We start from the raw sequence: 27,629 nt of genomic DNA, 5'->3' as shown, positions 1-27,629 counted from the left end.
TTAGCATGACCAGGTAGTGTACATGGATGGTTTGCTCCTTTATCAGAAAAAAAGAAATGTTTTTCTAATCGTCCTTATCAGAGTAAGCCAAATTGATGTTTCAGTCCACCTCTAATTAGAAAACAAAAGATTTCAAAGAATTCACTCAATGAAAAATTGCACCTTTCCCCCCCCCCTTTTTTTGTTTCTGACAAATGCTCTGTCTAATCTCCCTCTCTGTCACCTTCTGTCACTTGCTTTTCAGGGAAAGGATGCTTAAGATTGGCCAAGCCTCGCTTCTCTGGTGAGATCGCACCCCAGCAGGTCTGAACCAGGGCCTGTCCGCCACTCCCTAATGTACCCCGCCTGGCTTCTCACACTCTCCAACACCCTTTGTCCCCCTCCACCCAGAGTTGTCCATCACCCATCACCCTGTCACAACAAATGAACTGAAACCCCTCATACGGAAAAGGTCTGACTGAACCAAGCAGCTAATTTGAGCCATTTCTTTCTTAGAGGGTGAACCGATAAAGGCTGCGAAACGGGTCATATTTTCAAAAAGAGACACGGAGTGGGCGAGGACGGCTGAAAAGCAAATATTGCCGACTTGTGCTGACTTCAAACAGCAGTCAGATGGCAGAGACTACCTGAGCAGTAGAGAGGGGCGACACCGGAGAAAGGGCTAAAAGAAGTCTTGGTGCTTCCTTTCATGCCCGTCTTTACAGGAAACCGAGAGCATTTTATTTCTCCTCTGGCATGCAGAGAAAAGTAAACATGACACACTCATGGTTCATGGAAAATTGGAAATTTCAGAGCGTAATCAGGGCTTCTGTGTTTCAGAATTAGATGTAAAAACCTCCGCCAAACCCTTTGCCATCCCATATGTCTTTAAAAAAAACTCGCTTCAAACATATAAAAATGCCTTTCTGAGTCAGGTCCTGCTTACGGTTAACTCTGTTTGAAGGTTTCACACCCAAACCCATTTGCGCAGAAACACACGTCCGGGTCAGGTAGACTCACACGCCGCCACGAACTTAAAATGGAAGAGAAAACTTAACCCAGTTAGGTTCTGTCTGACTCTCTCCACAATGCTCCGGTAACGCTTTGTGGAAGTCGCGGCAGTCGCGTCGGACTATCAGTGCTCAGGGGTCGCGGGCCTGGCCGGTCAAGATAAAAGAAACCTTGATGAAATGAAGCATGTGGGAGCAAAATAGGGGCTGCTCTGCACTGATGGAAGTCACTCTGAAAGGTGAGACTGTTAGCGGTGTGGCACTGACCCGAGCGACCCGGCTCACCGCTGGAGCTCCAGCAACTCTGCAACAATCCTGTCCGAGAAGAAGGGAGGTGGCACAGATACGAATCACTTCCCACTAAAGCTGCAGTTAAAACTCCGACAGGAGCTTGTGTGGATTCTGCACACTTTTATCAATGTTTGTTCTTGATATATTGGGGCAATTTTGATCGCAACATGAAACAAAATGAATGAATTATTAATAGGGGCTCTTTCAACGTTAGCCAAATGCTAATGCATTAGCTTGCCTCAAGAAGTAAGAGAAACTTTGGAAGCAGCAGAATTTGTTTCTCTTAACAGTTTTCTATTTTATTGAAGACCTTACTAAGTCAGATATTTTAAACGCATAAGAATATTACAGAAAACACAGTACAGTGGACTAGGGCCTAGTCACAGTTCAGTATTTATTGATTTTTCTATGGAACGTAACTCTGGATAATTAGTAATAAATTTGCCTATTTATTGATTTTTTTTGTGGAATCCATTTAAGTTATTAGAGAGAAAATGCAGCTTTGAAAGCTGAAATACTCAGTCCAAGGATAGTTCACCTGGCCTAAGGTCATTTGTGAGCCCTGGAATGATTTTCTAACCAAATAAAAGTCAGGCACAACACAAAACATTCATTTTTAATAACTATTGTCCTCATTGGATTGTCCTCAAGTTCATAGTAAATTTGACCACATTTATCCAGAGACTTTAACTCTAAAGCAGATTTTAATGCACCTCTATCTGCATTTAATTAATTTAATAAACCTGAAGAAATGCAGTCGGTGTTTTCATAGAGAGAGTGACCCAATTCCCTTTCTTGTGCTGACAATGGACCAAGTTTTTGTATGTTTTTCTTTTTTCCAAAATAAGTCACAAAGAATTAGCAAACTGGATCATCTTCTTTTAATGAGACAAATGTGCAAAACTCCTTTTCAGGTTTTGGACTAAACATCGATTCTCTACAAATAAATTAAATTCATTTTCTTTTATCATAATATTAGATGCTTACATTATTGTTGAGCTGGTAAAGAAAATTGGCAATTTTTTTGTGGAGTTAGCTCTTAAAAAAATACTTTTAACTTGATGATTTTGGCCCATGTGACAAAACGTTTGGATACCCCTGGCTTAGTTGCTACTTGACATAGGGTTTTTTTTGCGCCATTTGCAAATGACTGGTGAATAACTTCATAGCTGAAGTATGTCTCTAATCAAAGGCTTCAATATTTATTATTAAATAGTAAAATAGTCTAATTTGGCGCGGTGCATCTGTGAACATCAGTTTTCATCTGGATTTATATATAGTTTCAAGTCTGTTTTTGGCTTTCAATTGGGTTTCCTCCAGGATTTTCCTTTAGCTTGCACTAGCCAGCCATCAACTCTAACCAGCTTCCCTGTCCCTGCCCAGAATGATGCTGCCACCACCGTGCTTCACAGCAGAGATGGTGTTTTCAGGTACAAAACTTCACACTGTGTAATCTATGAGTCAGTTAAGTAGAACGGCCATGACTTGGTAGATGAGCGGTGGAAGACGAAGGTATGAACAGTGAGATTCCTGAAGCTTCAAAATCGCAACTTTAACCTGTCCAGCGTTTCCTTTGCTCTTTGTGATTCTGTTAACTCGGTAATCTTGTCTAACAAACATCTAAGAACTTCATTCAGCAGCTGTGTTTATGCTGGGATTAAATTACTCACTGTTTATTAATTAAGCGATTTCTGAAGAAAAATTGGTTCCACTGGATTTAATGTGGAGAAATCGAAGTAGCGAGGGATGCATATAAATGTACACCAATGTTTCCAGACTTTCATTAATCCACTTTACAACAACTTTGTCACTCTTAGGCCTGACATGACAGCAAATTTTCCTGGACGATAAATTGTCCCAAAAGTTATTGCTATAAACAAAAATGTTGTATGAAGGAGATTTTCAAGTGATATAGTGGTAATGGCATAACAGTGCAACATTCTTAGAGATCAATAAACATTAATTTCTAACAAACATTAAACACTGGAACTGGAAGACATTTTAAATATCCAAAATAAATAAACAAAATAATAGAAACAAGAAATAAAATTAATTACAAAGTCTCTAAACAAAATTGTCCTTCAAAAAAGGGGCTAGTTGAGATCAAAGCACCAGATTGAAGAGTTCAGTCATTCAGTTTTTGGTAGAAAGAGAGAAATAAATGAAGATCAATCAAGAAATAGGAAATTAATGAGTCATCATGCGATAAATTGATTTATTGCTCTGTTTAATACATAAAATGGATATAAAACGCACCGAAATTTACGGTTGCACTTTTCTACGCTGCTGTGTCTCCCCTTTCCCCGAGTCGTGACCCATTTAAATATTCAGACTCTTCCCAATAAAGTTGGAAGCTGACAACAAAGAGGACGGAATTCCGTAATCCTCAGCACCTGATTGAGCCGATGACACAAATCGTTATTTACTACTTGCGCACGGTAGTGGTGCGCCGCGTCGCTATCACTGAGCTGGTCAATATACATCACCATGCCCTCCTCCTCCACGGGATTACGCCTCTTATCTGAAATGATATTGAATAAAGCACACCTGCTGAAAACACAGAGTGGAGTGTTCTTGCTTGGCTTATGCTTTGAGAAAAAAAAATTATATATATATAAATATATAACTCTTTATTGGAATTAAGATCCAAGTCAAGATTAGCCGCAGAAATAGCAGTTAGATTCCTGTCCCAGCGCCATGTCCTACACTTTATTCTCCGCTGCCTGGGGACCAGACCACAGTGTGCCGTTACCTACGAGCCACAGGGGTGTAATAGAATGCCTTTATGAAATATATAGCAACACCCCAATACCTTCTACAGATCATAGCATGAGGCTAGGACATTCAGTGAGTTTCTATGTGTGTGTGTGTGTGTGTGTGTGTGTGTGTGTGTGTGTGTGTGTGTGTGTGTGTGTGTGTGTGTGTGTGTTAGTAAGGCAAAGAAACAGAAATAAGGTCCCGCAGGCTGACTTATGAAGACGTCCTGAAACGACCTGAAATGAGATATTCTCTGATGTTCCATCACTATAATTTCATCAATGTGCATGAATTGATGATATAGGGTCCATTTATGCAGTGTAATTAGTTGCAACAACCTCCCTAAGCAATCTTGAGCCATCCATTTAAAGGTCCCGAATGTGGTCTGGAGAGTTTTGTTGCACTCAATAGTTGTTCTATTTACCTTATAAAAACCCAAAAGTATTTGCACCCTTACACATTTCTTTAGGTTTTTTTTTGTCACACTTTAATGTTATTGATAACAAACAAGTTGTAGCATCTTGACACAGTCCTGCGCAAAAATACTTCCATGAGATACTTTTAGCAAGTAGTAATGAAGCTATAACCCAAAAATGGCTGTGCATCAGCTGGCATGAAATTCAGAGTTTAACAAGGCAACTCCAAAACTAGTTTTTTATTTATTTATTTTTTCCAGCTATCCACAGACAGAGTTGCTAGGGTGCTTTGGAACATTCTTCTTTTGCATTAAACAAAGTTTGTGGATGGCAAACTGAAGACCAGACATTCTCATTCAAGATTTCCTGCTTGGGAGCAAAATTCATTCTATTACCTTGCTCGATTGCTTTATGCGTTCTCGGTCCTTTTGTGACCTCCTGGATGAATCTTTGTTGTGTTCTTGAATTAATTTCAAGAACAAATTTCCTGAGAAGCTTCACCACTGTTCCATGTTTTCTCCATGTGAAGTCATTAAGAAAACGTGGTCAGCTGAGGACCTAAAACCTTAGAGATTCTTGAATTTCTTTGGATCAGGACACAATTGAACACTTTTACTGAGCTTTTAGCCTTCTGCATTAAGTGATTTTTGTTCCCGTTCTACAGTGTAGCCAAAGCAAAAACAGAATCTGTTTTGGTGGCATTTAGTATGTCTTTATTAGTGTAATTTATCCATTTTCCTTTCTGTCGTAGTGTTTTACTTCTCCCCGACATCAACTCCCATCCCACACAGCCCAGTCATCACATCCGCGCCCTGCCACTGAGCTGTTTTTCTTTTGAATCGAGTAAAGCCTTTTGGTGAGTGTGGTTAGTGCACTTGGGCTGAGGATCTGATGAGAAGTGTGGGGTCTGTCACATACACATGCTCTAAGTACATTCTAATTAGTTGATGTATGCAGGACCTCGTCCACGTTGGAGGGGTATCAAAAAGCAATCAACGCCCCATCCCTGATGAGCTCAGAGAGACACACAGATCCACATTGTCTGCGGAAAGATGATGCGTGGCTGGACCTCAAACCCCCGGCTTTCCAAAACCACCATAATGCCGCGCAATCACCAGACATTATGCACGGATCTGAACCCCCAAAGCCACAGGCTAGAAGGAGAAAAAAGAAAGAAAGAAGAGGGAATGTTGAGTTCATAATTCAAAAGCCTGATTACCACGGACGCTCTTTTGAAAAGCTGTTGCGGAGAGCCAGAAGTGGGAGAATTGGCCTGTGAGTGCCACAAAATATGCTTTTAAATGCAGAGGGGAGGCATGTTTAAAAAACTGTCATGATTAAGAGCAATAGAGGGGAGATGGTAGAGAAATCAGCCGAGTTAAGATGACAACTAGTTGCCATGGAAAATGGGAGTCAGTAGCGGGTGTAAAATGAAGAGTGGATTCTTCTCAGTGGAGGGAAATCGAATGGAAATATAGAACCAGCCATAGCACAACTCAACGTTATCAGCATGAAAATGGTGGAAAAAACCCCGAATATCCTAAACATATGATCTAGAATTTTGTCACCCATTCATAATCTAATTTGACCAGAGGCCATGAAGCCGATTCGTTTCAGTAAAGACCATAGGTGTTTCGGCTGCAGGCTCCGGCGGAGACAGGCATGTGTGTCGCACAAAGACGGTTGGTTCGCTTCGTACCGAAAGGGAGTCTGTATCACCATCTTATCTTCAAAGGACTGGGCAGGGGCTCAGGGGGAGCTGTGCCACCGCCTCGCCTCCGCACAGACACACACACGCGCGCACGCACATGCGCACACACACGCACACACACAGAGGGGGGATTTGGACCTGCAAGCAGGAACCAGAGATCTCTCGGCCAGCACCCAGGCCTGGACCCTCCTCCAACTCGCCCGCGGAGAACAGGCAGGGTTCCTGCACACGCGGCACGACATCAGTGAGCTGATCCCCCACCATCATCACCACCGCCGCCGCTGCCACCACCCTCCTCCTCCGCCTCATCATCTCTCTCCTTCCTTTCCTCCTCCTCCCCTGCAAAGCCCCTCTGCCGACTGCCTGCCCATTTGCTTGCTGGCCTCAGCTTGACGGAGGGGATGGGATCTGAACTCAACTTAGACACAGAGTTTCCACATTTCACAGATGGCTGGGAGAGGCTTTGCATGAGGTGAGGAGACAGAGAGATGGAAAAGAAAAAGGGAGAGAGAGAGAGAGAGAAAGGCAGCCTGATCGGCGGCGCCGAAGCAGGGCCGATTTCACACCGCGGTTGAGAGCGCTAAAGCGGGCCGCCGTTAATCCACTCACTGAAGGGAAGGCCTGGAGCTATTCCGCCGCCCGACCGCCATCTCTCTCCCACAAAGCCATAAACGGTGCATTATACAACTGGGCTTCAGAGACACTGCTGATAGGCTGATAGGTGGCAGACAAAGACCAAAAGAGTCCACAGGAGCGAAGCCACATGCAAGGGACCGAGGGGCCTTAGCGCAGTAGCAGAACAGTGACGCATTTATTCAGCCAAGATCTCCCAAACGCTGTACCTGGTGAGGTGAGGTTGGTAAAAGGGGGCTATATCTGTCCCTCAGATGGAGTTAGTTCAGCCTTTTAGATAAATGCCTCAAGTCACAGATGGACACGCGCCGAAACTCCTCCTTCGTCTGCTCTCCAACAAAACAGCTCCGCTCGTCCCCCTCCCAACTCGTATCTATGGAGTTACCAAAAGTCTCCGAGATGAGTCTTTTGAACTTACAAAAAAAAAGGCAATCATTGTGAATGAAAGGAGACAGAAAATATATAAACATGGGGGAATTTAAATAAATTGCCACAAAGAAAATCACGTTGAGGGCAGCGAATTATGTAACGATAAGGCCCGCCACCAGCCTAAGCCACAAAATGAGATGTTTTACATGAAACGAACAGCGGTCTAGATTAGGGGGAGCCGTCCTGTTTAGACATGAAGCCAATTGGGTTGATATCACATGTGGAGAAAATGTGAAAGATAAGTGGGAACTATGAGAATTGTTATAATCCAGCTGTAACAAAAAGCTGAAGTACATTGGCTTTTTTTCCCCCCAGAAGTGCTGCACGATAAACATCTCTGATGAAAGAAGTTCATTACTTGTGCTCTGTGTAATGTAACATGCCGTATTATGAGTGTATGCCAACCTACAGTGAAGCGGCCTATAATGAAGTCCCGGGCATTTTAATGGACATCATTAGGTGAAAACATATAAAAGATAATTATGGTAATTACAAATCCCTTTTATTCGCCCCGAGTCTTTGACAAGGAGGTTGTCATATCAACCACTTCAAACAAACAAAGAGTTGTTGTCTCTTCCCCTAAATGATGTCCAGTTCTATTTGGTTGGGAATTGTCTCCGGATTATCCTTTTTTTTATTGTTTGGTTAGAGGCTCTGAATGGAGGCTACATTTCTTTTTCTTTTTTTGTGAAAACTTGATTAAAACAAGCGATCCACAGTAGTTTGAATTTGACTTGCATTTGCATTTCCACTTCATTACAAGTGAGACCTTCATCTTTAAAGCAGCTCCCAGACAAAGCTAATGGACATGTCTGTTAGGCACGGGCCCTCAAAGGAAAACCTATTTAGCATCAGACATCAGTAAGGACACTGTGTTGTTTATTTTATAGTTTTTTGTAACAAGTCCAATTCCATGAAATCTTTTGATATCAAAACAGAATGACATGTCTCATTAAAGTTTAGTCTGTTTGTCTAGCTAAGCGCTGTCCAGTATGTGACTTTGCCTCTTTTCAAGCAGACAGTGCTGTAAATGCGCTTGAGACTCTTATTTTGAAGTAAACAAGGAAATGGCTTTTAAGTTGGTGTGCTGTTGTATTTGCAATATATGCTAATATTTCATCTATAAAAAATATACTTGGGTACAAAAACACTAAAGTATCCTTAACCACTTTCACATCATTTGTGTGACACCATTTTGACACCATTTTGTGAAAAAAATACTTTCAGAGTTCAGATTTAGAAATTTAGTTTGAAAACTATATGTATTATGTTTTATAGACCTTTAATTGAGATTCCAGGGAAAACGCTAGATGTGCATTAAGTAGCAAAGTGTCACTAAAATAGGTGCTACAAAATGGAAAAAAAATCTGTTTGGAAATGGCTAAAAGTCTGGACCACAGCCACTTGCGAATAGTTCCATATATTCGAGAACCTTTCTAAAAAGGCTTATAGCAACCTTTTTTAATAGTTAAAACACCAAATATACCTTTACATGAAATAATACTAAGAATGGAAACCATCTTAGCATAACCGCTGAGGTTAGCATCCCTGGTCTTCCTTATCTATTGAGGGTACAGTCAATCAGTGCCAAGGAAAATGAATGCCGCAACTGGATCGGAAGCTTTGCAAATACCAGCCAATAGCGTGTCAAGTACATTTTGCCTATTCATCTTGAGTATGTCAGTTACCCAAGCTGAATTTTCTTTTGTGTATTTTAGTTCCAAGAAAATGAGTTGACAGGCAAATTTGACGCAACATCCCATAGAAAAATCTGCTAATCAGTGAATCTGAGAACACTGAAATTAGAAGCTGAGGGGAGCCACTGCAAATTTATCCGGTGTTCACACCCTATTTTTGATTTAGTTGATTTTCAAAACATCAAATTGGGTCACAGGGAGATGGTGCAGGCAGTCATTGTGCCATAGAAAGTGTACATCATGGACAAGTTGCCAGTCCTTCACAGGGCAACACAGAAATACACTGGACAACAAAACATGCACACACACACAATCTAAGAAAAATTTTGAGACCAGTTAACCTGACGGTCTTGTTTTAGGATTGTGGGTGGAAGTCGGAGTACCCTGAGAGAACCCACAAATGCACAGGCAAACATGCTGTGCCACTGAGCTACGTAGGATTATTTTCCTAGCAGTTGCAACGACTGTTGGATTTCTCTGAATTTAGTTCCGCATCCAAAATGTTTTAGGTTATCAAAGATGAAATAACAATGAACAGGTTCTTCAAAACTCATGAAACTTTTATTTTGTTGTGAAATCACGAGAAAACCACAATTTTGTCTTGTGAGCTGGATGTATCATTACTACCCCTTCTCCTAAACCCTGTGTTACTGAATATAAACACTGGTTAAAGGAACAAAATGGCAAGCAGTGGAAATATTACAGCCTGTTCTGCTCAAGGAGAGGGAAAATAAGCATCTTCCAAGAGCTTACTTTGGTTTAATTTAACCCTGGCAACACTGTTATTTAGCCAGAGAGGGTCAACTCCAGAGCAGCACCAATAACAGCTGAAATCTAGCATGGAACATCTTTCTCAAGACACCACGAGTGAGCCGCAAAAGACTTGGGTGTTTATTTACAATATGCCTCCAATCACTCTTTGTCACAGTTCCACGTTCCCCCAAACCGCACTCGCTGGAGATTCCATTTTTGCCCCTCTTTACTACACAAACTCGTAATGTGGCAACGTCTTATCAGATCCTGCTTACAATAACAGATTCCCTTTGAGTCGAAGCTGTTGTTTAACTTACTTGGTCCCGAGGGGGAAAAACACGGTTCAAACAAGTCGGCAGACATGTGCCAGTCCACGGCAGCTGATGATGTCAACGGGTCCCTGCGAGCACCCGGTTCTTCCAGCACTTTCAATCATTGCCTTGTGAGATTACCGCTATAGGATATTACAGTACAAACTATGACCATGTGTCCCGCCGCCACAAAGCTTAGCAACATATTAGAGTTTGTCAAAGCAAGCTATTGCGCGAGAGAGATAGATACGGAGAGGAGGAGGGAAGCCATTGACCTTTGTGTCCTTCATATTTGCCTAGCTCCCCCTCAACCCCAATCTTAAGAGCAAAATCATCCGATCCCAAACTAACTGTCAGCTGGCTTGTGATGGTGGCAAATCCAGCAGACATCAATCAATCAGATTTTCCCTTCGTCTATCACAGGAGTTTATTTCCCCCCCTCTCCCCTCCGTTTTTGCCCAGGCTTATCATCTGACCCAGTTGTTATCCTGTTTCTGAAGCTTAAAAAGAACTTGATTATGGTCAAACATAAGATTCACAGACACATCCTAATACTCAAGCAGAAAGGGGAAAAAAATTATATATATATATATATATAATATGTATTTTAGAAACAATATGAGCAGCAGATGTAATGACTCCCCCACCCTTTTTTTTTTTTTTAAATGAGCCTCTTAATTCTATACTCATGCTGGAAATAAGGAGTTTGAGGCGGTTATCTTTGCTTTTCAGGGATGCACGATTGCATGAACCTCAGATAAAAATCCAATCTGATATCATAAGACAAAAAGGCATTTTAGTTGGCTACAGCACTTGCTCAGTGTCAACAGTTTTTAGTAATTACCAGATAAGCATTCTCTGAAATACAAACACACACACACACTCTCACAGACAAAGAAAATGAGCTGAATGTGAAATAATAGCGGCTGCATTTCTCTCCTGGTGTTTACTGTGTCTCTTCACAAAGCCCGCTTTAAGACAATAAAAAGAAGAAGACGTGCTCCGCGCGACATGTCCTGGCCTTTTGTGACTCCCCCAGTGGTGCACTCACTCAATCTAAATCTAATCAGCGATTTGTACAATTTGCAATAAATAGAATCAATCCTCATCAACCTGTTTCCACTTGAGCATCGTCTCAGTTTGTATATATGTGCGTCGCCGCTCGCTCTCTCGCTAATCACAAGCAGGCAGATGCGGCCTCTGATCGCATCACGGGGGTAAGCTGTGCTGTCAACAGCTTTGCCGGCTTTGCACTGGTGCAAATCTAAACACAGCCTCTTTAAAGCATTAGCGTGTTTCCCGAGTTTGCTTTATAATTTCCCCAACGCATTTGACAGAAATTGTTTATCTGTGTACAAAGCTCTGTCATTAGTGATTTTCCGGCAAACCTTTAAGACGGTGTACGTTTTGTGGCGTTTGTCTGGCAGGAAAATGCTGATGAACAAATCGAAGTGAAAGGCTTGTTGCTTAATCCTCGGGCTGCCAACTATCCCTGAACCGCAACGCCGGGCGCATCTCAACCCCGCCGCAAAAGTTCCGCGTCTCGCCGCGCCCCCACAAATACAGCCTCAGTAATTCCTGCCAAGCCGGAGATTTAGACTGAACAGCTATTAGGCCATCACTCTCTGGAAGTGCCAAGCTACTATCCAGCTCAGAAAGCCCCCCGTCCTAACCTTGGCCTTTTTTTTTTTTTATCCAGAAAATACGATCAAATTCACCTTTCTTGTTCAGTCAAACATTGGCCGATATTTACATTGTACAATGCCGAGAACGCAATGAGACAACGCCTGCTGCAAGCTGTGAGTCATCTTTCCCAACACGGTCCCTCTCATTCCTCTTATCCAAGATTCAGTCAAAACCCTAATATCAGTTTTGACAGATTCCATGAAAATGTTTTGATCGTCTGTAGCTAATTCAATTGAAAGAAACAAAAAACGGGTCTGAATAGACACACACGCGCGCACACACAAGTTATTTATAAGCCTGTAGAGGGAGACTGACACATTTCCACCCCTGGACTTTATTTGAGCGAACATGAAGGCGAGTTTCCTGTTGCGGGGCGCCGAGCTGTTTCTCTTCTGGGCCACCGAGGATGTCAAAGCGCCACGCGGATGCAGTGAACTCAATATCCATATCCATGATGCATCAGAACCTTGGCGTGGCACAAAAATAACTGCAATACCTCAGGAGCCACCTCAGAAATCCCCCTTAATTGAGCAATATCTTCATTCCTGATCCGTGCACATCACCAAGGTGAAAAGGGACTGTGCAAGTTAAATGAAAGAAGAATTCATGATGTGTGGCGGCCTCTCTCTCTCTCACCCTGGCTATTTCCCCTCTTGGCAGAGGCCAAATAGAGAATGTTAAATGAGGCAATTGTGTCCCGGAGGCAAAAAAAAGAAGAGGAAAGAAAAAAAATACACACACGTACACACACACAGGCAGTACCCGTGCTCTCTGCTCCAGCCCGGAGGAACATTCAGTAGTACGGCGAGGTAGATCCTAACCACCACACCTGGGTAGTTCATACCAGGCCTACCTTCCCATGAGAGCCGGACACTCTGCTCTGTAATTTATAGGGCTTGGCTGGAGGAAATTTATAATCAACTCTCTGTGTCTCCTGCACACAAAAAAAGAAGGTCAGCACAGAACTTATTTGCATTTCCGGTAGGCAAAAATAGCGACAAAAAACGCACAACTTCAAAACCTGCATGGAAGATGGCAAAGGATTCTTACTCTAATGTTGCAACTTTGATCTGCAAGATTTTCTCTTTTGTATTGGAGATGAGGTGCTGATCTTCAAACCTGAGCGAAGTTGGTTGACCTTCAAATCAAACCAAATGTGTGTCAAACATTTGTGCAGCAACAAAATTCATGTGTGCCTCTATCTTTTTAAAGATATCAATAAACGTTTCCAGAGGTCAGCGAAGGTGAACAAGTTTATCTAGAATGAAGCTAGATGATAAAATGTCCCAGAAGAATCAATAAATCATGCACATGGAAATTATTGAGTTTGTTTTGATTTATCATGTGATTAATTGATTTGTTGCTTCTGGTGACAGCAATTTGAAACCACCAGTTTCATTTCATTTTTGTGAATCAAATGAGGTGGTAGGTGGTGACCTCTGAAAACTTTTTTTTCCATCTTAGAAAGGTACAAGCAAAAACATTTGCAGCACAAACGTTGCTCAAAGGTTTGACACAGGTCTTCCACAATGCTTGCTTTTCACTTGTGTTATGTTACACCTTGTAACCTCACCCCATTAAGAGTTTTTTTGTTACTATTAATTTCAAAATGACTGAAGTTACATGGACAAGTTGTGCTTTGATATTCTCACACATAAAAAAAAGCATCAAAACTGACAAAACCTCATGTCGCACAAATCAATCGTTTTAAGTTTCCGAATGTTTCTAAGTGTGATCCCATCATGGGAGCAAACATGCAGAGAGGCCTGTAGAAATGCCAGGATGTGCAGAGCACCGTGTTAACAGGAAACTGATCCCCCCCAGATCCCCCACCTCCAGCAGTCCCACTCTGTCAGCTATACAGACATACTCTACGGTGACACCTCTGATAATCAGAGCTTTGTCTGGGTCTTAAAAGGACGTACTTGAACAACAGCGAGACCAGAGGCCCTCTTTGCTGTAATGGCCTTCAGACATCAATATTTAAATCTCACATCTCGGCTGCGATTAGAATGTCGCCTTCTTCTCTTTTTTTTGTTGTTGTTGTTTTTGCCCCATCCCTTTCCCTCCTAACAACAAGGTGGGGTTGAGAGAGAAAGAAAAAAGCTTAAATCAATGATCTTTGAGTCCAAACTAGATTCCTGAGCAGTTTGCCACTCTCAGCAGCGAGATAAGATAAACTCTCTTTGACCTGAGAGATGAAGTTGCCATGACGATCGGGGGAGTCCACTTTCTCTATTGATATTTTGCTGATGTAACAACAAATGGAACTAGATCCCGCGCCTGATAATGCTGATTAATTAATACCAATATTGATCGGAACGAGGAGGAGACAAGGCTATTAACTTAAAGCGGACTGAAAGTCAATTGTTTCCCGGGGCTCGGTGGGCATCGCCGATCTAAAATCTGAACAAACACAGAGGGGGACGCGCTCGAGGAACAAACTGTGGGAAAATTGAAAAGGCAGATCTATGTGAGACTTGATAACATTGGGTGAATATTCTACAATGAAATAGGAAGCGAGACGGAAATGTTTCCAGAAAATGGAGCCGCGTTCGCAGGCCAGCTGATCGGCGGTGTGCAGCAACAGGTTGGGAGGGGCACACCCTGCATTTCTGCACTCTCTCTGGGATGCTAGCAAAATGTGACTTTAAATCTGCTTAAAAAGCTAAATTGATCATATTGTATAAATATACCATTATTTTAGGTATCTTCATAGACACACATCGTCCGTTTTGTGATTAAAGATAAATCTCTGTTGATGGTTTATTGATGTTTAATTACTTATGATAAAATCAATTGACTACCAATTGATAATCAGTATAAAATCTACCCCTTTTATATCAATTGACAATAAAAGGGGTAGATTTTTTCTTCACACTACTTTTACATTCAAAACTTTATGTCAACATGTGGCATGTTCATCTTAAACTGTAATTTAATGAAACAAGCTAATAAATACATAAGTAAAACAAAAGGATATGCTATAAGATGGAAATAATTCCAAAAATGGAGTGACATTCATTAACCAGCTGACTGGTGGCATGCAGCAACAGGTTGGGAGGGGCACACCCGGTCTTTCTGCATTCTCTTCAGGAGGCCATTAAAAACTGACTAAAGCATCAGACTGTTTTTTTTTGTTGTTGTTTTTTTTACTTCACACAAGTAACAAGTCTAATCCCGGCTGCACTAAAAGGCCTTTCCAGGGTTTCAGTTTTGTCTCAGACACATTTAAAAAATTTACATTTTTATCCAGAGCGGTGACAGATCCAGCCCCCCAAATGAAATGAAAACACAATGGCAGCGGCTTGAACCGGCGGTTATTGGAATAATAGCAGAGGAATTCAGGAAAGAGGAAGATAAAGAGGAAGCCTGGGAGAGGAAGTGACCTCCACCTTTGTGGCAACCCCTGCCCACGTCTCCTGCCGCTGCCCAGGGCACCGTAGGCTGATGGGAGGGGGGGACGGCAGCGCATCGGCCCCCAGCTCAGTGAACGCACCGCCGTCTCAAACAGAAAGGAAGCAGCAGCAGCCGTGCAATCCTCCCCCTATAGCTTTGGAGTCTGGAATAGAGGAACCAATCACAGCCAGGGAGGCACAAAGACCATATACAAAAAAATTAAAACAAAAAAAACTGTTCTGTTTTAGACACAAAATAAAGACGCAAAAAAAGGAAAGGAAAAAAACACAATGAAAGGAGATGACATTCATCTGTATTGTTGTTTTGTGTCAAAAGTGAGGAGGCAATTGGGGATCCTTCAGCTAAGACGAGGCAACGGCACAAGCTGTTATTGGCAGGGAACAGATGTTTGAGGGAAAGTTGGCATTCAACGACCATTCTTCTGCTGACAGAAATCGACGAGAGAAACACGAGAGACGCGCCGTGATTGTCACCCAAATGAAAGGAGGACCCTTAAATATACAGGGAAGCTGGCACGCAAACGCTTTTTTTTTTCCTTCTATTTTTTTTTGATTCATACACCCCCAAAACATCTGACTGCTTTGGGCTGCCAGCGTTCGGCGGGCCAAGGGTGAAACGCAGCGCGTACGCAGCTTCTCGGCAAAGCTCAGCTAAGTTGGAGAAAGAAGGGAAGAAAAAAAAAAAGCGGATGAGAAGTCAAAGCGAGAAAAAACACACACGTAAAGCACATCAAGCTAACAGCTCCGACGGCTCTGCTAAAACCCGTAAGCACATGCTCGTCGCGCACGCACCAATGTATACTCGAGCAAACACACACACACATACACTCAGATACAGGATGTTGGCAGTCAATTCTGTAAACACTCCCCTTATCCCTTACTAGTGTAATCTGCCTCTGATAAATGCCCCTCCAAGATAGAAATGTCACCTGATATGATAAACAGTATGCTGACGTTACATAAAGTGGCCGTATGCTAAGGAGTTGGAGAGATTAACTGTGGAGCAGAGATGGAAAAAATGGTTGGTGTGATAAAAAGCAGACATTAAGCTGGAGCAGAGCGCCCTGCTCAGCTGTGGTTCAGGTTCACAATGACTGGATGAGGGAAGAAAAGACACTCTGTTGTCTTTTTTTTTTTTCTTAAGGGTTACACACATGAAGCGTTGGCTAAAAGGTCAACGCGTTCAAAGGAAGTTAGCAGTAGGTGGAAAACAGAACATGAAATTTAGTGTTGTTTTTTCTCCCGAGAGTTTTACTGGACATGACATGAGCCAGATATTTGGTCATCTATTTAATTTGCTTCTGCAAAAATTTCACACTTTGCCAGACTGAAATTTTATTTTTTATCAAATTCTGGACATTTGAGACTCAAAAACAAGTACAGTAGTTAAAAGGCTTCACTGTCTGCATATTCTACAGATTGTTAAATAAAACAATGCGTTTTAAAGGGCTAGTTCACAGCTTTTTTTAGGGGCATCCGATCTTAGATCAGCACCTCTTCAACATCTACAGAGCTGTTCAAATAATTAGAATATCAATGAAAAGTTTATTTCACCAAGTGAAACACATTATATACGTAAATTAGACAAACACACCTAAAGGTCAGAAGTTTGGGAATATATCAAACTTAAATAATAACTTTGATATTATTATTGACTATCCAGACCCTTTATTTACTTTATATCAGATCATTACCAAAATATGTCGTATCTCTCAGTTCTACTAGTCAGCTGGCTGAATGAAGGCAAGCATATTTCTGCCTTCATTAGAAAACAGAAAAAATGTGACACATTCTGGTGGCAAAACAAAACATAAAGTCAATGTGTGAAAACTTAAGGAGTGTCATGCATCATTTATTAAGATTTTCTCTTCAGTTATTTTTTTTAATTCATTTTTGACAGCTAGAGCGGCCTGTCTACTAAGTAGCTCACTGCAGATTCAGCCTGAGCACATAGCCTGACTAAATAACCAGCTAATATCAGATGGTATTTAAAATTTATTAAATAGGTAGCAAAAAACTACTATCAAGTTTAACATGTTTTATCCCAATATTTTCCTTTAAGTATGAAAAAAATGGATTGGTAATTTCCAAACATAAGAATCATTTTAAATCAGGATGAGAATTTAACTTTGATGCATCCTCATTGTACACAGTGGTGTGTACAGCTGTAAGGCTTGACATTTTGACATTACGACCTAGTGGTTGGCTGTGGGAACCTGTGCACCCGGCCGCTCAGGCCCAATACAAACTTACAGTAATCACCACAGTCTGGTGCTTGATTTTCCACAATGGCGGGTAAAAGAGCCGCAGGATGCAACATGAATTCTCAGATGGTCTATAAAGCGGAGACAACAGTAAAAGGGGGAAAGCACTAAGTCAGTTTAATAAGCACATTTGACATCGGATGTCGGCGCCCAGCCTCCGAGGGGGGTGCTTCAATGTGTCGCCATAAACACTGGCCAAGGCGCGCTCCCCCTACATCATCTATATGCCCCCCCTGCCCCTCTCACCCCTCTTTGCACGACGCGAAACTTTGGGGGGCAATTTTACAGAAAAATTACTCCGAGGGGTCCCGGTTTCAATTCAGCCCGCCCGTATCTTTCCTTCCTATTAAGCATCAAAATGTTCCTCCTCTCACTGCGAGTGGAGGTATGGACTCCACCAGAAGCTGAGGCGAGGCGGGTGGGGGCGGCCGAGGGGGAGGAGCGAGGGGAGTGAAGAGGGGATGGAGGGGAGCTTGGTGGAATTCGCCCATCATATTACATCAGCTAATCGCACTCTGCCGAGCATCAGCGATATTTTCATCATTCCTGTCAATTTCTCCTGAATCCCTCCACCCCTTACATTTGAAATGACTAACAATCTGGGCAATTTATTGGCATATTGGCACAGGGTGATAAGGCTAAAAACAACAGCAGCCAGCAGCTGGCCTGGGGAGATGAGCTGATAACATTGATATGTGCTCCCACACAAAAACACCTCCACCGCTATCTCCTCTTTCTATCAAACTCTTATTACAATAAAAGTGAATGGGTTCTTTCTTTCTGCGAGAAAAAAAAACAACAACAAGGAGGGCACCCAGAAAGGGGGAGCGACGGGGATATATATTTATAAATATATATAAAAATCAGATGAAGCATTTCAGAAAGGGGAAAAAAAAAAAACAAGGAGGAAAATACATAATTTATCACTGTATTATCGGGATATCCAGGCAGCCTAATCAAGGAGCACTGAGTGACTATTTTTTGCCTTATCATCCAAAGTGGTGGAAACGGAGAAGGAATTATCAGCCAGCTGCAGATTGCTGGGCTGGAATTTTAATGGTAATAATCGGGTTTCTGATGGTATATCTCCTCTGCTTATCTTTCCCATTATCTGGCCTTATCTCCTCAGTCATCGGAGCAAATTAATGGCGCTCTTTCAGCATCGCCTTTTTATCGCCGCTCAGAGAGCACCCAAGGGGAAAGAATAAGCAAAATATTAAAATACTGCATAAATCACAATTTTAGATAACGGTTCAATGTATGCAGGATGGTGGGAGGAAAAAGAGAAGGGTGGAGGTGATGTGGGGTGGGGGGACTGCGCCCAACAACCTTTTTGTCCTTTAGAATGACTGTCTGTGCCTGACTTTCTGTGTATTGCCTTCTGTGCCTTTATTTTATTTTCTCCATTTTTTTTTTTGTCCTCCGAAGCTCCCGGAGCGAGAACAAGGATCTAGGCTCCTGGTGACCTTTCTTCTTCCAAGTGCTGCTTGGTTATTCAACCGCACACCACCGGCGACATATAAAACAAGATCTTGCACACGACATGCTAATGTAACGAAAAAAGGCCAAGTCAAAGTGACGAAAGCAGAACACAAGAGTTGGGTTTGCTTTCACGACCACGACGACAACAATTCTGGAGGCACCGACGGGATTGGTCTAAACACCAGAGGGCCTGCTGTCACGTCACACATTGTTTTGGCTTTAAGGTGAATGCTGATGGAAACATGAGCACTAAACAGAAAAACTGAATCAAGTCTTTTTTTCCTCTAGTTAGCTTTATACAAAGTACACTTCAAAAACTATTTAAAAGGCTTAGGAGAAAAAGTAAAAAAAAAAAACAACAACAAAAAAACTGAAAAAAGCTTAATTTATTTTTTAAAAATATATAAGTCAAACAATTACAACGATAGATTGAACTTTAAAAAAGAAAATGTAAACAAACCGCCTTTAATTTTCTAGTATCTCTAAAAAAAAATCAAATATTAGCTTTAAAAATGTAATAAAACCAAGCAGCACAAAATTGTCATTGGTCACCAAAATAAGTGAAGAAAACCACTCTTGTGCATCAACAGGCAAATGACTTCATTTATGCAAACACACACACACAGACGCAAAAACACCTAAACATGTATAACGAAACATTTCGTTCAATAAAATGTTTCAAGTTCAACAGATCATCAAAACGCTCTTCCACGTTATAAACACAACACAATCTGCCCTTTCTAACCTCCTTCAGAGTCGACATCCATCTGTCACACCGAACACACACACACAGCACATGCACACACCCACACACACTTATGACAGCTAAAACAGTGTGTTTACAACACCATATATTTCAGCCTCATCTGCAGGCGGCAGAAAATCATTCTGACTCTCTTAAGTTGTTTCAAAATTATAATTTTAAAAAGAAACTAACCTGAACATGACCATGCATGTCATAATCATATGCTCTAATTCCTTTAAATTTCATGAAAAATTATGAAAGAGAAGACTATAAAAAGAACATGTGTCCATTTTTAAAACAATTTCAAGAAAGTGTGTAATCTATAACTGGGTGCAACATTTCTATACAGTATATTTTAAATATATTTAAGATAAACTACAAATGCCACATTTACTTGAGTAAGGTTTTCCACCGCATGCTGCATGCATTCATGCACACACACACCTGACAGACCGTGTGTGCATGAGGGGGGTAAAAACAGCTGAAAACTGTAAAAAGAAGGCGGAAAACACGCAGCTTCTGTGTAAGAGTGTGTGCTGCAAACACACTCACTCTATATCGATGTGGGAAAACAATGACTTTTTCAAGTTGGTCTCGTTATTTTAGGCCTACAATTTCAATTTCAATCGCTTTATTATAGGACTCAAAGTGGTGCACTTTCCCCACACTTCAGAATGAACGCAACTATAAATGAAGTAAATAAGTCCGTGTTTTCCACCCTCTGCAACTTTGCAGGAAGTTCTCAGTCAATCAGATTCAGCTGTGGTCGTTTTTTTTTTTCTGAATTAATAATAATAATAATACAAAAAGACACAAACGTAGCGCGGAGGTCGAGCGAAGGAAGCGCCGTGACAGGCAAGCGGAACACGGCGGCGGTACAGTTGAGCGCTCCTGGAATCAGCTTCAGAATCATTTTCACTGTTCGGCTAAAACATCCCATTTAATAAGAAGCAAAAGAGGAAACTTACGTTTGATCTGCCGCGGGTTGCTCTGCTTCCTTCGGGACATGCCTGCTGTGCGGCTGCTCAGTGAATCCAGGTGTAGTACTGACAGATCGATAGGTTTTGCTTCATCCAAGCAGTCGATTCTTTGGAGGGGTTGGTGGTAGTGAGGGGGTGTTTTTGTTTTTTAGGTGTTTTTGTTGTTGTTGTTCTCTGCTGGAAACTATAAAGGCAGAAGAAGAAGAAGAAGAAGAAGAAAAAGAAGGGGGAACCGGCACTTTTTTTTTTTAAACGCACAAGTCTATCGTTCCGTCTGTCTTTTCCTTTATCTTTCTCGTCTCTCTGGCTCCGGCTCTGACTTTCTCTCCCTCGCGCACACACAGTAACACACACACGCACGCGCGTTCTCCCTCTCCCTCTCTCGCTGCGTGCGTGAAGCTGACACCCCACCCACGTCAAAAAATCCAGCAAATAGTCTGAATGGTTAGTGCTCTGTTTGTGCAGGTTTGTGCCGTTAAAATTTTCGTTTGTGCAGTTTTGGTTTCTGAGATATTAAACATTATTTTTTAGGTCATCTAGAGTTCACCATCCCCCCATATCGCTCCAAAACAAACCAAAGTGGGCTAGTTCGTTAGTGCTCCGTTTGTGCAGGTTTGTGCAGTTAAAATTTTCGTTTGTGCAGTTTTGGTTTCTGAGATATTAAAAGTTATAATTTTGGCCGATGACGTCACCATCCCCCCATATCGCTCCAAAACAAACCAAAGTGGGCTAGTTCGTTAGTGCTCTGTTTGTGCAGGTTTGTGCAGTTAAAATTTTCGTTTGTGCAGTTTTGGTTTCTGAGATATTAAAAGTTATAATTTTGGCCGATGACGTCATCATCCCCCCATATGCTCCAAAACAAACCAAAGTGGGCTAGTTCGTTAGTGCTACGTTTGTGCAGGTTTGTGCCGTTAAAATTTTCGTTTGTGCAGTTTTGGTTTCTGAGATATTAAACATTATTTTTTAGGTCATCTAGAGTTCACCATCCCCCCATATGCTCCAAAACAAACCAAAGTGGGCTAATTCGTTAGTGCTCCGTTTGTGCAGGTTTGTGCAGTTAAAATTTTCGTTTGTGCAGCTTTTGTCTTTAAGATATTAAAAGTTATAATTTTGGCAGATGACGTCACCATCCCCCCATATGCTCCAAAACAAACCAAAGTGGGCTAGTTCGTTAGTGCTACGTTTGTGCAGGTTTGTGCAGTTAAAATTTTCGTTTGTGCAGCTTTTGTCTTTAAGATATTAAAAGTTATAATTTTGGCCGATGACGTCACCATCCCCCCATATGCTCCAAAACAAACCAAAGTGGGCTAGTTCGTTAGTGCTACGTTTGTGCAGGTTTGTGCCGTTAAAATTTTCGTTTGTGCAGCTTTCGTCTTTGAGATATTAAAAGTTATAATTTTGGCCGATGACGTCATCCGCTCCCATTTTGCTCCAAACAAGAAATTTTTTGCTTTACCGCTATTATGTCGCCACCACCAACTGGTATGTAAGATGGACCACAATGTCACCCAAGGATTATATTATACAAATGACTAGATTTGATTTTACTTTATTTGGCGTTTTCAGTTTAAGATTCACCTGATTACGTCTGAATGTGATGGCTGGGTATAATTATCCCCTAATTATACCCAATTAGGGGACAATTAATTTCACCTGCTGTAGGCTGTACTTTCTGTTTTAGGTCTTCGTCTTCCAGCACATTCCTGTCACGTAAGTCTTGTTTTCGGTGTCGTTTTTATGCAGTTGATGTTGCTATGTTTTGGTAGAAAGGTATTATAAATCGTGTATACAGTTAGTTAGAGTAAGACAATATTTCTGGTAATTGTCTTTTTGTTTTTTTATGAAGTTGCATGTGCCTCATGGTTTGCTATTGACACACCCAAATATCTTTAGTGTGAGGCAAAGGGTTTCTATCCTAATTGAGAAGTAATGAACCATGAAAGTGACTGTTTTGAAAATGCAATTTAATTATACAGTCAAATAAGAAATTGTGTTGATTTGAACAATGAACTTTAACAATTTAAACAACAACAAACAGTGCCTTGATAATCTGAAATTTCTCCTGTCTTGAGTAGAAAACTCCTTTCATTTGAGATTTAGGCAGAGCTCAAAACTGTTGAAAGTCAAAATATGGAACATTTGTCATATGGAAGCCCATTTCCGCCATTAAAGAAAAAATAAGACCAACTTGAAGTCATAATTTCGACTTTTAAAGTCACAGTTATGACTGTCATAATTTTGAAATTCAAAGTCATAATTTCTACTGTGAAAGTCATAATTTTGAATCTCATAATTCTGACTTTTAAAGTCAAAATTATGACTTCCTGTTGGTCTTTTATTTTTTTCTTTCATGGTGGAAATGGGCTTCCATAATAACTTGCAAAAAGGAAAAAAATAAATTCTGGTCAGGGGTATGTAAACATGGCATGAAACCTTTTGCCTTTGGTCTGGTCTTCAAACTTTCTCGCCCTTTGTTTTCCCCCTCACAGATCTGCTGTGTATAACACTGCATGTGGCAGTATTTTCTTCTTTTCAGACACTGTCTTCACAACATTTGCCAGGTCATCAAAAAGCTCCCACACAGATGGAGCTCTCCGGCAGTATGCAGTGTAATGTCCCAGGCCATCTTTGGTCAAGCTTCCCCTGAAAGCGACGACTGCTCTCAAAGTAAATGTTTTTCCTTGCAGAACCATAGTGGAGGGAAATTCACTCAAAGCAAATTCAGTTGAATTTGGAAGGTCTGTGTCAATCCATGCTATTTCTCCGATACTGTAGTTGTGAGTAACGGTTCCTGCACAGAGAGCATTTCCTGAAGTGCTGGCTCCTGTTTTTAATTCTGCTGGACATTCTGATTTATTCTGCAGTGGTCTGAGGCAGGGAGACTGTGGAAGGAAGAGTCCTTTTTCTATGGAAGTGTGAAGCTGAGCCATACCAGAATTCTTCAGGACAGAAATGTCTGGTGAAACAAATGGTACTTCCCTGGTCATTCCTTTGTTTAGGTGGCAGTATTGTGAAGAGCAGTGTTTTGAGAGGTAAACACTTGACACATTTCTCATTGTCTTCCCAATAACAGTGGCAATATTGCACTGGGCATCGATTTGGTGAGTGCCAGACCTCAACTGTGTTTTTGCAAACATTGAACTAAGCAGATCTGCCCTCTGCAAGTATGTCCTTGGGGTCACACCATCTGTAGTTATGGATTTCACCAGCTGCAGGAGAGAGTTGTCACTGTTATTCATGACAACATTTTGAAATGCAGAGCTGTCACAGAAAGTACAGCATAAGCACTGACAAAAGGCATCGAAGGCGCAGGTGTTTAACACAGAGATAGACAGTTTACCAACTTTAACAGGCTGATGCATGTTTCCATTTTTTAATAGTCCCACTTTCACTCTTTTGGCCCCAGATGATGAATCTGCATGGATCCATTCAGTGCAGGGACTCAGGTATGAAGTCCTATTCCTCTTTTTGGGTGGAAGAATTTGTCCTCTCCAGTTTTCAACAACGTTTTCATCTGCTGTGGAAAGGTTTCTGGCGGGATCAGATTCCATTAAATCGCTAGAATCCATTTTTGTTTTTTCTTCAGCATTGTGTGTAATTACTGACGCAGGATTAGCTTCTGCGACGTCTGCTGATGTAACTTGTTCCTCCTCTCTTTTTGCTTTGGCAGAGCAAATCCGCATATTTCCTTCGATGAAGGAAAGGTGCCGAGAAATGAAGCAATCCACTCGAATAGGCAAGTTCTCATGTTTGAACAGGCCATGTTTTACATTTTTGAATTCGGCTTCAACATTGGCTGAGCTTGCTGTGAGACTGGTGCTTTTGAAGAGTGGAACCATTATTCCTGTCCACAGTGGTAAGTAACTTGCAAGTCTTATAATGTGTGGCACAATCTCAGGGAGGAAATGAATGTTATCCCTATCCCCATTGGCTGCAGCATGTGTCCTGCTCTCCTCACAAATGTTTGACACCCAGTCTCGTAGGTCAGTCTGGATGTCATTACATGGATCCACTTGATGAACTTCCTTTGTGTCTTCATCTGGAATGATGATGGAGTCTTCTGCAATCTGGGTTTTCAGGTATTTTTTGCACCTCTCTGATTCAAGAGGGGTTCCAGAACTGTCATCACCTTCTGCCTCACTGAGAGCCACAACAGTGATGGCATGTATTAGCTGCTTTGCATGGTCCAAGCTTTGTGCCTGAAGAAGCTTTGCTATTCCCCTGACAAAGAAGTCTTTGACACGGTGTGACTTGTTTTTCAGGCAGTCCCACTGGCAGACCATCTTTATGCAGTGGGCAACATCAACCCTGATATAACAGGGAGGAAGTTTTGCAGACTGGTTCCCAAGTAGCACATGGAAGCATTCATCAATGTATGATTTCAGGTTAGGACAAGGAGTGAAGGCCTTCACCAGAGCACCAAGAATAGCCAGGGAAAAGTCACTCACAGCTTCTTTTGGTACAGCTGCACCTGCACGAAGCCATTCTGTCAGCCATGTTGCAATAGCATTAATGTCATGCCTTTCTGATAGCATTTGTACGACTGGAACTGAACAGTTGTCTCCCTTCAGAACACCTTGGTATAAGAAGATGTGGCCAGATGTACCATTTGGTCTTGCCAGTTTTCTGACAACTGAACCAGTTGCATCAAAGCAAACTACTGAGGGACATTTTTTGGTCAGTGCCTTATAAACATGTATCTGAGTTTGACTCCAATAGTGACAAAAGAATTTATCCAGACCAATATCTCTTATACTGCCACTGTTGGGTGTGCTATACTTTAATAACTGCAAAGATAGAACAGGGTCTTTGTCACCTAACTCCAAATCTTTTCTCTCCTGCTTGGCTTTTCGTAAGGTTGCCAGGTTTGGAAGGTGACTTGGCTCGGGATCTCCAATATCCATCAACTCTGATGCCTTTGCTGACCTCCATACAGATGGTTCCATCCTGCCCTCACACAACTCTTCTGAAATCTGTGCACGAAGGGTTCCTGACATGAATCTTTTGGACTGGCCAGTGTGCAGGGAGATGTCGGCGCCTTCAATGGAACACTGGAGCACCATTGGGCTGTTGACCGTTGGCTCTCTGTCACATGTCATTTTAACACAACTTTGACACTCTTTACAGAAACCTGTGATGTCAATGTACTTACTAGTGACAGTTGGATAAACTTTTGCTCTTTGGAATACAAATGTACAAGTGCTTTTCAACTTTTTCCAAACCAGATCATTAATTATATGACTCCATGTGCCAGGTTTTAAAATTGTGTAATTCCTTTTACCAGATGATGAAAACTTGTCATTATATTCAACTTTTTGTGGTATAAATGTAATCCATTCTTCAAATGGAACGTTGAGCTGAAAATCTGAACATTGACCAGGAGAAGCAGTGTCTGAGTCAAACTCTGTGTCCACAGGGCTTTCAGGATCACTTCCTTGATTAACATCCAAGCATGACCAGATGTTGTGTCTGTTCAGCTTTACAAATGTGTACAGACTTTTTGCAGACATTTTATTTCCCAACTGCTGACTTATCTCTGTCCAGACAGCGGCAGCTGGAGTGGCTATATGGCCGTTTTCTAGAATGGCCTCTTTTGAGTTGCAGAGAACTGCGAAAAGAGACTCTCTGTCTACTCCTGGTTGTCGAGGCATCTAGTTAAAAAATAAAAAGGCTTTGATTAGCATTGCTTAAAATAATTATTGCCTACATGATTTCAAAGAAGCCACAAATTGTATTCTAGCAGTCTCTGCACACTTAAAATAGTCTTGAATTTAAAAAAATATATATAATTCAATAATGCATCGTTACTTGAAAATGTAAGTACCTGTTAAATTTTTATTTTCCTTTGGAATACATTTTTTAATTGAATTCAGAAGATGTGCCCTTTGTGCATATGCTTAAGTGTTAATGATTCAATATAAATGTAAAGGCTGCAAGATGATGCCTCGCTATGTTTCAGAAGGTTTGAAATATCCACTTAATACAAGTCGTGAATTTAAATAAATGCATATATAAACTAGCCCTGCATACATCCTCTCTGCTTTTATGGGGATTGATTGCATTGAGTCAATATTTTATGTGAAACCTGAGCATTAATTTACTTACCTTGTTCAAAAATCAAAATCGGGGTTGAAAAAATTCCAAAAATGACTTATTCAAAACAATTTGAGACCGCTAGAATATTAACGAGAGGTTGAAATTACACTTGCTCTGCCGCCAAAACAAGATCGGGGGTGGTGGGGGAGGGGGCTCACTACATTGTGGGTGGAGCCAATCCCAGTTGTGTGAGAACTATGTCAAAGTTCGCAAAACATGTGGAGCTTTTCAAAATCCTTGAAGCCCATACACATTTAATGTAAGAAATTGGATGAAATGAAAGTCGTTGCATTGAAAATATATTTACTAAATATTAAGTACATTACTTGGATGAACTTTGAAATAATGACACATTTCCGTTTTACTCGGCAAAAACTTTGCTCAAGCAACTAGCAAATTGGCCGTTATAGGCTCATGTAATTTTTTTACACGTTTGCTGCATAATCAGCAGACAGTACATCAACAATGTGAATATAATTCTTCAGACCACCTCCGAAATCAAAGCACAGTTGAACAGGTTATACACATTACGTCAGGGTCAGGCTGCATGTCCTTTATTAGGATTCAATTATTGTGGAGAGAAGCTACGTTCGTGAAAAAACATTGCTATCTTAAAACATTTCTTGAAATGAGACACATTTTTTCTTGTTCTAAGTCTTTATTGAAGTTCAAAACAAAATGTACACATTGTACAACAGCTGAAAATCTGAAGAATTACAAGAAGTAGCCCACACTTTGGTTTGTTTTGGAGCATATGGGGGGATGGTGACGTCATCGGCCAAAATTATAACTTTTAATATCTCAAAGATGAAAGCTGCACAAACGAAAATTTTAACGGCACAAACCTGCACAAACGTAGCACTAACGAACTAGCCCACTTTGGTTTGTTTTGGAGCATATGGGGGGATGGTGACGTCATCGGCCAAAATTATAACTTTTAATATCTCAGAAACCAAAACTGCACAAACGA

General features: G+C 41.3%; 1 protein-coding gene and 1 long non-coding RNA gene across 8 annotated transcripts in view; one reads left to right on the top strand and one right to left on the bottom strand.

Annotated features, from left to right (window-relative positions):
* Positions 1–20,928, bottom strand: part of zfpm2a (zinc finger protein, FOG family member 2a) — a 164,486-nt gene extending 143,558 nt beyond the window's left edge. The window contains exon 1 of one of the 2 annotated variants that reach the window (XM_008431811.3): positions 20,552–20,928. In XM_008431811.3, the coding sequence (XP_008430033.1) occupies positions 20,552–20,591 (40 nt within the window). In that variant the 5' untranslated portion in view covers positions 20,592–20,928. The remainder of the gene's footprint in view (positions 1–20,551) is intronic. The other variant, XM_008431810.3, reaches the window with a different exon arrangement.
* A 1,926-nt stretch (positions 20,929–22,854) lies between these two features.
* Positions 22,855–27,286, top strand: LOC145547742 (uncharacterized). Of its 6 annotated transcripts, XR_014084049.1 has the most exons (5): positions 22,855–23,664; positions 23,970–24,009; positions 24,234–25,022; positions 25,135–25,240; positions 25,421–27,285. It is a non-coding gene; the product is annotated as an uncharacterized LOC145547742 (long non-coding RNA). The 6 variants fall into 6 exon arrangements; XR_014084047.1 differs by having other exon boundaries at positions 22,855–23,534; positions 23,637–23,664; positions 24,234–27,286; XR_014084050.1 differs by having other exon boundaries at positions 24,234–24,642; positions 24,826–27,286.
* The last annotated feature ends 343 nt before the right edge of the window (positions 27,287–27,629 follow it).

The sequence above is a fragment of the Poecilia reticulata genome, chromosome 16, assembly GCF_904066995.2.
Source record: "Poecilia reticulata chromosome 16, P_reticulata-male-v2, whole genome shotgun sequence".
Lineage (NCBI taxonomy): Eukaryota > Metazoa > Chordata > Actinopteri > Cyprinodontiformes > Poeciliidae > Poecilia > Poecilia reticulata.
This window is presented reverse-complemented; position numbering and strand designations above follow the sequence as displayed.